The 10,009-nt window shown below is 57.5% G+C and overlaps 1 protein-coding gene across 1 annotated transcript; it reads left to right on the forward strand.

The window, feature by feature from the left end:
* The first annotated feature begins 4,568 nt into the window (after nt 1-4,568).
* EGR3 (early growth response 3) lies at nt 4,569-8,368 on the forward strand. Its single transcript, XM_059926254.1, has 2 exons — nt 4,569-4,918; nt 6,206-8,368. The coding sequence occupies exons 1-2, from the start codon at nt 4,765-4,767 to the stop codon at nt 7,213-7,215; spliced, it is 1,164 nt and encodes a 387-aa protein (XP_059782237.1). The 5' UTR covers nt 4,569-4,764; the 3' UTR covers nt 7,216-8,368.
* The last annotated feature ends 1,641 nt before the right edge of the window (nt 8,369-10,009 follow it).

Below are 10,009 nucleotides of genomic sequence, written 5' to 3' on the forward strand. Positions count from 1 at the left end.
TCCTTATCACTGGGCCTGACATCCCACCATTAGACCTCAGCATATATGAGTTCCTACCATTTTCCAGGCACCATGCTTAATGGTAGGCTTACTTCCTTTAGGGTATATATGACCCTCTTCTAAGCGTTTTCTGTTAAAAAGGCAAATACCCGCTGAGATGGGTAATGCATTAAGTCGCCAGCACCCCAGTTTGAATTAATTGGGGGCTTCTTTCTTGTAAGACAGCAGAGAAGGACTGGATATCTTTAGCAAAATGGAGCTCAAGTTCAGAGGGCAGAGGTGACTAAGGAGCAAGACAGAGCACCAACCTGGTCTTTTTCTGTGGTGGGTTTGTAGGGCATGTCCCCTCCTTCCTCTACCCTTTCACCAAGACAAACACACCCATTGCCCCCAGAGGTAAGCAGCGGGGGCTGGGCAGCCTTTGCTCTGCTGCAGAGGGGCGGGGCCTGCCCTTCACCATCTCCAGGGTAAGGACGCCCTGAACCAGTGCCTACTCACTCCCCAACAAGTCCAGGGCCTGCAGTTCAGGTAATCTCACCCGAGCCCGCCAATAAAAGTGAGACCTCACCCTCAGCCCCTGTTCAGGAGGGAAAGAGGAAAGAAAGAGGGAGGGAAGGAAAAAAGCTTTTTTCTATGCTGAATTCAAGACTTGGCCAGCAGAAGGGAGAATGCTGTTAGTCTACAAGGGGCCACTCCAAACCCCCCACCCCTACTCCATACCCAGGGTTGTCCCCTCCCGCCACGGAACCCTGGCCTCCATCTGCCACCATAATCCAGGTTGACAGGGGACACCTGTGCAGGCTGCAACCCGACCAGCAGCCAGGCAGTGAGGACCTATGCTTGTAGAGGCAGGCCTTCCCCAGCATGGCTCCTTCCAGGGCAGAGGAGGGGAGGAAGGGCACCTGAGTCCCCCACCCCACCTTGGAGCCATAGCCACCCTCCATAAAAGTCTAGAAGGATGCTCCAGAGTGTTAAAGAGCAGCTGAATGACTTCTTGGTATCCTACTTTTTGTCACTACCAGCTATTGAGGGCCCTCTGTTCTTGCACAGTGGGGACCATTCCTTAACCATCTCTACGATGACATAGTGCCCAGCAGGTACCTGGCACACAAATAGGACTTCCTGTATATGATCACACTGATATGGGATGGAGTGTCATACCTGGCCCTTTTAACTCCCTATATCAACTATACTCACTCCTAAGACACACAAGGGGAAAGGGCTTTTCAGTCACGTGGTAGGGTTGGGGAAAATATAGTTTACCAATAATAATTGCCATTTACTGAGTGCTTGCTAGGGGTCTGGCAAAAGTACTCCATGAGGATTATCAAATTTAATTCTTCCTAAGGGATAGGTATTATTATTATCCCAATTTACAGACAAGAAAACTGAGGCCAAGAAAGAGATTCAGAAATTTGCCCAACATCACACTGAAGTTTGAATGAATACTTATTTGAATTGAAGGCTCCCGTTCTACGTCATGGACAGGTAGGAAGGAGGGGGCAGACATCTTGCCCAAAAAGACTCCTATCCATTCTCACCAACAGGCATAAAGGCTTGGAGCAGGCCTGCAAAACCCTGCTACTTGTTCTGCTTGGATGCAACAGGTCCAGCTCTCCTAAAAGTGTTTGCAGGTCATCTCTGGAATGGCTACACTCCTCCATGGTCTTTGGGGCCCTGGAAGCTTTCGAGGATCCGAAATGCTCCCACTGCCTCTGCCTTTCCTAATGCAGGCCCCTATCAAACAGGACTGGGACTTGCAGCTCCTCAATCTCCTCCTCTCCAGGGAGAGGTCTCAACAGGTGGGAGGGGGGTGCATCACGGTAGGGTCCTCCAGAGTTGAGCTGGGCGGCCGGGAGGGCTCTCACTTCCTCCCCGCCACCCCCGCAGCCTGAGCTGTGCCTCGCGCGGGGAAACATGGGCACTGCAGTCACTGCTGGGGCCTGCGGCTCGCCTAAAGGCCGCGGACCTCGCGGCGTCTCTTGGTCCTGGGCCGGAACCCGCAGAGACCCTCCGGGTGCACGCGCAGCAGGAAGCGCCGCGGAGGGGCCAGGACTGGGACTGGAGCGGCCGAAGCTCTCTGGTGGCCGCAACTCCCCGCCTCTCCCCGCCTTCCCCCAGCTGCCAAGCTCCATGACCAGAGGCCGGAGCCGCTGGCTAATTTTTCACGCCCCCCAGACCGCCTCCCTAGGTGACGCTACAGCCTGTGCGGTTCCTTTAAAGGCTGCGGGTTCCGTTCTTCTTTCCTTTTCCACTGGATGCCAAAATATGCAAATCCGGGGACCGGAATCAGCAGCCAAATAGAGAAGGAGAAGGGGCGCGGCCGGCGCGTCACCGGATCCGCTCCTTGTATGGCTCTTCCCGGCTTGGCCCGCCGCCCCGCGACCCTCCCTGCAGCCGCCAAGGCCCCTCCCGCGCCCAGCCTGGCTCACACTGCCGCCCACGCCCCCGGGCCGGCCAATCGCCCCCCCTTGGGAGGGAGCCGGGGGCGGGAGGCGCTGCATGCCCTGATTCCGGCCGGAGCCGGGGACCGCTGCAGAACGCTCCCTCCCCGCGCCGCGCGGGCGGAGGAGAGCCCAGGGGTGCAGAGCCTCCCCGGTATAGGTGTGGGTAGCCTGGCGGGAGCGGCAGCAGGGGCGGGGGAGAGGGGGCCCGCGGCGGCGGGAATCCCTCCTTTCCTAAGAACCAGAGGAGATCCGGGGGAGGCCGGGCCCTCCCACCCCTAGTTCTCCACCGAGTGAAGTGGAGGGGAGGAGAGAGAGGTTGTCATCCACCCCCACGACGATGTGCAGCTCGGGAGTTCCTCCCACACGTCCCCGGCCCGCGTGGCCCTCCCACGGAGTGAGGCCCGGGGATCCTCTCCTCCTCCTTGTCAATACTCCCACTCCCCCTGAGAAATGCACGTTCCCCCAACCCCGACTCCCAAGCGAGGAACGCGGGATCCACCGCGCCCACACGGCCAACGAGGAGGGACTCCTCCCACGCTAAGCCGGTGTGATCCGGGGTCGCTCCCCCCACGCCCCCCTCCTCTCCTCCTCCTCTCCCGCGGCCCGGCCGCGCGCGCTCCGAAAACAGGCCTCGGGGAACATAGCCGCCCCCGGGATCTGCTGTCTCTCTGGGAGGTGACAGCTCTCGGGGTCGGCAAACAGGCAGCCCTTGACTGCAGGGCGCCGGCAGTCAGCAATGGGGACAGCCCTGTGGAAGGCGAGGGGGAGGGTAGAGAGCAGGGGAGGTCGCCGTGGTGGCTCAGAGACTGTGGTTCGGCAGGCTCCTGCGCAACTCAGTGGCGGGCCCTTCGCAGGCAGCAATAGACAGCGACTGCGCCTGGGCCTGCTGGGCCCTCCTGCCATCCCGTGGCCACAGGGGTGCTTTGGAACCATTAGGGAATTTATGGAGGGTTTGGTGCACGTGTTCCCTATCCCCTCAACTTCATTCCTTCTCCTTCACCACCAAAACTGCACATCCTCGACCCCCAAGGTGAGGAGTTCTCGCCTCCCGCGCAGCCGCTATGCAGCTACGAATCTCCCAGCCACTGGGCTCAGCCGGGTGTCAGCCCAGGGTCAGGGGCCCAGGGAGCAGCAGGGCTGTGGGCGGCGCATCGGAGGGAGGGCGGCACAAAAGTTCCCGGGATACTGGACCAGAGATCCCTGACCTGCTGGAATCCTCCTCAGAGGGACTTTGTCCCAGTCCCAGGCAGGATCCTGGACGCGAGAAGAGCGGCCGGGGCAGGGTCGGAGCGCACACCTTCCGGGTTCCCCAGAAGTTCCCAGGCTGCAAAGGGACCCCGCCGAGTGTTTTCAATTCTCTTTCTTCCTGCTGGGGGGCTGTTGGAGGCCACTTGCGAACGACCCCACCCCACGGCCCCCTGTCCTACAAGCGCGCTCTCCTAGTGCAGACATCAAATAAACACACAGGCGATTATTGCTCTTTCACCCCCGCGCTGCGTCCTTTACGCCGCGCGTTCAGTTACACCCCTCTTTCCTCTCTCCTCTCGAATTTTCTTTCCTTCTTCTCTTCTATTTCTCTCTTTCTCTCTCTTTTTTTAAGATCCGCGAGCGGTGCGGGCGCCGCACGTTGGCTGCGGCCCGCTTCCTGCTTTCTAATGTTCCATTGTGAGGAGCTTCCATTGTGACGTCGCGCCCCTTCGGCTGGGCTTTGTCTGTCCATATATGGGCAGCTACGTCACGGAGCTTTCCCGGGGCTCAGATAAATAGGCTGGTGGAGTTCCCTGGCTGGGAGCTTTTGGGCAGCAGTGAGCTTGCTAGGAAGCTGCGGGGCTGGTGGTGGTGGTAGCAGCGGCAGCAGCAGCGGCAGAGGCGGCGGCGGCGGCAGTGGCGACGGTGGCGGCGGTGGCGGTGGCGGATCGGGGGGCGGGGGGGCCGCGGGCGCGCGTCTGTTTGTGATATCAATACTAAGGCCGCGTGCGACCCCCTTGGGCCGAGATCCCCCCCCAGCCCAGCACCCACCCACCCACCCCACACAGGCCCCCCCCCCGCCACGACCCAGCCTCTTACGGCACCAGCTGAGGCACCCAAGAGGATTACCCTCCTTTGCCCTCTCTCCCACCCACCCCCCAAAAAGAGAAGATCCCCTCCCCAGGCCCACCCCTTCCCCTCTTCCCTCCCCCCTCCTCCCGAACTTTCCCTCTCGCATGCTTTTCCCCTGCACCACGGATCGCCTCTCCGATGCCGCTTGCCTGGAAGCTGCGTTAGGAGCGAGCGGCGGCGGTGGCGGCGGCGGCGGCGGCGGCAGCTCGGGAGTGCTATGACCGGCAAACTCGCCGAGAAGCTGCCGGTGACCATGAGCAGTTTGCTAAACCAACTGCCTGACAATCTGTACCCCGAGGAGATCCCCAGCGCGCTCAACCTCTTTTCTGGCAGCAGCGACTCGGTAGCCCATTACAATCAGATGGCTACAGGTAAGGGCGGCGGGGAGGCGGCGAGGAAGGAAAGGGAGAGAGGAAGAGGAGGAGGGAATGAGCTAGCGATGGATGGATGGATGGATGGATGGATGGATGGATGGATAGATGGATGGATGGATGGAGAGATGGGGGGCCCGCTGGGAATTTTCCGGGGGGCGAGTTGCTTTTCCCACCCACTCCTCCCGCCCTCCCCGATCGGGAAGGCTCGGTTGGCGACGCCACGGTAGAGGCTTCGGTTCTCCCGGGTGGGGGCAGCCGCCGACCGAAGGGAGGTAGGTGCAAGCGGCTCTGGGGTTCTCCACTTAGGGGGCGCGATCGCCGGGCTGTGCGCAAGGCGTAATGCTGTCGCCCCCTTTCCCGGGAGGAGCCCAACGTCCCTTTTCACCCGCGCTCTCCCCCCTTACTCCCTCAGCCTCCCACCCGGGATGGAGCCATGTGCGGCGTGGAGTCCCCGCGGTGGGAGAGGTACTGCGACGCTGCCTTTCCAGGGCGTTCAGCAAAGCCGTGGGGGTGTGGGGACGGCGGGGAGGGGAGAAGGTGGGGGCCCACCCGCGCGGGGGCTGCCACGGGGGACGATCCCCGGACCGAGGAGCTTGGGAAGAGCGGCCACTCCCGCCATGGAGACACCGGCCGGTTTTCCGCCGCCCTCCACTCTCGCTAAGCTGAGGCTGGGCTTTCCCCCTCCAGCAAAAGCCGAAAGCTCCTTCAGGCCCGGAGGAGGCTGGGGCTGGGGAGGCGGCGGGAGAGCTCCCTTTGCGGACAGCACCCCTCTACGCGCCGCGGACAAAGCGTCGGAGCGCTCCGGGTCAGCTCCCCGGGCGCAGTGCGCACCGGGGGCTTCGTCGGGGCAGGAGAGGCGCGGGGTCCGGCGCGGACAGCGCTAGGGGAAGAGGCCGAGTTGTGTGCGCTGGAGAGCGAGAGCCCAGCGCGCTCCGGGTCTGAAACTACCTGTAGCTGCAGCTACCTGCCCGCCCCACCTCGGGAATAACAACAATGCTTCTCGCGCTCGCGCCTGTGTGTGTGTGTGTGGTACGGGAGTGTGTGTGTACGGCGTGTGCGGTGTGTGTTCAGCAGCCACTCCACACCCCGATCAGTAGTATTTTGCTGTAACCAGGTTGCGCCCGGGAGCGCGGCACCGCCCGCTTTGCGCCTGGCGCAGCCTACCCCGTGCGCTGCGCACTCCACCCGGCCGCACCTCCACACCTGGGCAAGGACCTGGGCGCCCCGGCCTGGGAGCCGACTCGGCTTCACTCACCCCTCCCCTCTCTCCCCCGCTCTCCGCAGAGAATGTGATGGACATCGGTCTGACCAACGAAAAACCCAACCCGGAACTCTCTTATTCGGGCTCCTTCCAGCCAGCCCCTGGCAACAAGACCGTGACCTACTTGGGAAAGTTCGCCTTCGACTCCCCTTCCAACTGGTGCCAGGACAACATCATTAGCCTCATGAGCGCCGGCATCTTGGGGGTGCCCCCGGCCTCTGGGGCACTCAGCACGCAAACCTCCACGGCCAGCATGGTGCAGCCGCCGCAGGGGGAAGTGGAGGCCATGTATCCGGCGCTGCCCCCCTATTCTAACTGCAGTGATCTCTACTCGGAGCCTGTGTCTTTCCACGACCCCCAGGGCAACCCCGGGCTCGCCTATTCCCCCCAGGATTACCAATCGGCCAAACCGGCCTTGGACAGCAATCTCTTCCCCATGATTCCTGACTACAACCTATACCACCACCCCAACGACATGGGCTCCATTCCGGAGCACAAGCCCTTCCAGGGCATGGACCCCATCCGGGTCAACCCGCCCCCTATTACCCCCCTGGAGACCATCAAGGCGTTCAAAGACAAGCAGATCCACCCGGGCTTTGGCAGCCTGCCCCAGCCGCCGCTCACGCTCAAGCCCATCCGGCCCCGCAAGTACCCCAACCGACCCAGCAAGACCCCGCTCCACGAGCGGCCCCACGCGTGCCCGGCGGAGGGCTGCGACCGCCGTTTCAGCCGCTCGGACGAGCTGACCCGGCATCTGCGCATCCACACGGGCCACAAGCCCTTCCAGTGCCGGATCTGCATGCGGAGCTTCAGCCGCAGCGACCACCTTACCACTCACATCCGCACGCATACGGGCGAGAAGCCCTTTGCCTGCGAGTTCTGCGGGCGCAAGTTTGCGCGCAGCGACGAGCGCAAGCGCCACGCCAAGATCCACCTCAAGCAAAAGGAGAAGAAGGCGGAGAAGGGGGGTGCGCCTTCTGCGTCCTCGGCGGCCCCGGTGTCCCTGGCCCCTGTGGTCACCACCTGCGCCTGAGGCTCGGGCCCCCAGATCACACTTTTCCCCTCCAGTGTCTCCCGGCTGCTGGCCTGAATGCAGCCGGAAAGCTAGCCACGGAGGCGCAGGGGCCGCGCCCTGGCCTCTCCATGGACGTAAGGCCCCTTGTTTCCCTTCGCTGTCCCCCGTTTCCACCCTTTCACACCGGCCAACGGTCGGGGGCCAGGGCAGGAGGCGCCTTCCCCTTGCTGCCCCCCATTAGCCAAGGCGTGGGGGCGGAATGGTGGCGTCTAGCCCGCTTTGTTCAGTTGGGATCGTCTTGATCCAGGGGCCGCCGGGCCGGGCCAAGGACCTGCGGGGGACTGAAGGCTGGGCCCGCCCAAGCCTCGCTGGACCCAAGCACCTCATGGTTCCCCCCACGTCTCCCTCGGTTCCCCATCGAAGACCCGAGAGGGGGAGGGGGTAAGGAGCGCACCAAAGCGCAGAGCTTGCTGCCCGCCGCACGCACGCGCGCCTGCGTGCGGGGATGCGCGCGAGTGTGCGTGCTCGCGTGAGTGTATGTGTGCGTGTGTGTTTCTGTGTGTGCGTGTGTGTTTCTGTGTGTGTGTGTGTGTGCGCGCGCGCGCACGTGTGTGTGCGAGACTCTTGGGCTGAACTGGGCTATGTCCACCCCAAACTCTTCCCCACCTCGGGTCCCCAGGCCGCTGGGGGCCTGCACGTGGCGGGACGAGACGGTCTTCCACCTGCTCCGAAATAATGTTTCTTACAGAAATGCCTCGGGTGCCGCCGCCGCGGTGCTGCTACCGCCGCTTAGGGTTTGGCCCCTCAGAATCCCTCCTTTTCCGAGCGCTTCCCTCTCAAGGCCTCAGGGCAGTTTGATCTTCGGGGAGAAGAAGCAGCCATCACTGAACCTGCCTTTTAAAAAAATGTGTTTCCTCGGCCCCAGAGATTTTAAAATCTCTGTTCCTGAGTTTGCCCTTTTTCCCCCTCCTCTCCCTTCTCCCCTCTAAGCCTTTTCCCATCTCTTTCCAAATCTTTTTCCAAAAAGGCAGGCCTCAACCAACCACCCCATTTTGCCATCTTTTTGTTCTCTCACCCACATACCCATTTCTCTTCCCACCATTAATGGGAATGCAGCCTTTTTTCTCTCTCTCTCTTTGTCATCACCAACACAACAGGTAGAATTCAAATTTATGAGTATGGTGTGTGTGTGTATGTATATATGTGTGTCTACACACACACATATATATAGATATACATATATATACATTTATATATAACATGCACACAATATGTATTCCTAGTAAAATTAAATCTCTAAGGTACTTGGCTATCCAGTGCAGTGCACCGGAATAAAGAGAATTTGTAGGCATTTACAGCTTTAAATGATTTATTTTTTATGAAAAATTTAACTGATGAGATTATAAATACATATGTGTGTATGTGTGTGTGAGTATGTATGTATGCATCCATATACACACATATACACACATCTCTGTCCAAATTTTCCTCAAAGCTATGGGGATGTTTGCATTAATCCATGTTGATGAATGAGGCATATCTTTTCCATACCCCAGTCTCACCTTCTCCCCACCCTACCTCACCTCTTCTCAGGCACCCCCTCCTCCCCAGCCTCCTCCACACAGGGGTGACTCTTTGGAAGTGGAGTAGTAGGGAAGGTCACTCTCTGACACAGCTTCCAGTGTAGTCTTGCCTGAATGTACTGTTCCCTGTTAGCGTTATTTCTCCTGTGGTCAGTAAGCTGCCCAGAGAGAAGGAACAAAGGTCTGGAGTTTACAGAATGTCTGTTTTTAAAGTCACTTTATGCATTTCCCACTTTTTTTTTTAAAAAAAGAAAAAAGCACCGGTTTTTTTGGTGGCGGATAATACTAAAGGAGTCTAGTGAAAGGGGGGAAAAAAATCAAAGAGCAGGCGATTGTGGACTTCCAGGTACTTGGACTTTTTGTAGAAGGAGAGAGAAGTGGATGAAGTTTGCCGGGAGGGCCCATATTTTTTCAGCTGAAGGGTAAAATCTTTCTTTGCAGAGACAGTATTTTGCTGAATACTTTTTATAATGTGATGATTATTAAAAACAAAAATTTTGGTCACTTCAAAGCTGGAAGGAGGAATCAGATATCCTTTAATATTTTTTCCTTGCTCCTTCTGGTATATGCATGTCACTGCATGATAACTCTGAGTTTTCCTTTGTTTTAATAAAACTGTTCTCAGACATTTAAGCTAAACTAAGAGAAAAATAGCTTTGTTGCCAAAAGGTTGTGCTATCCAGATTTTTTATATGTCTGCATGTTTTAAGAAAAAAACAGCAAAAGAAAATGCACTCTAACTTATGTGAACTGAGAGAAAAAAATCAGGTTTTAAACAGGAAAACCTATGGGGAATGATATTTTTTGAAAGACTTTTGTATAAAGTTGAGTACTTAGAAAAAGACAAACCAGATGTAATATATTTTGTGGATGTTTTTATTTCTTGGATTTATAGTACCTTATACTAAGGTTAAAAAAATATGCTTGTTATCGTGAAAAGGTGAAATTCTTCACCAACATTTCATTTGCTCCTTCGTCACATTGTTATGCCAATATAATATAGTTAATGAAAACAGCATTTTTAAAAACTGAAATATTGAAATGGTGTAATGTTGTACCATTTGCACTGTGAGCAAATGCTAATACAGTAAATATATTGTGTTTGCTGACAATCAGCCGGCCTATAAATCTCCTTATTTTATTTCTTGTTTTCATAGCATAAAGTTTTGGTTTGGCCTGTTTTTTGTCTTGTTTTGTTTCTGGCTGGTGGTTGGTTTGATAGGTTCTTA

Source organism: Balaenoptera ricei, chromosome 6, assembly GCF_028023285.1.
Source record: "Balaenoptera ricei isolate mBalRic1 chromosome 6, mBalRic1.hap2, whole genome shotgun sequence".
Classification (NCBI taxonomy): domain Eukaryota; kingdom Metazoa; phylum Chordata; class Mammalia; order Artiodactyla; family Balaenopteridae; genus Balaenoptera; species Balaenoptera ricei.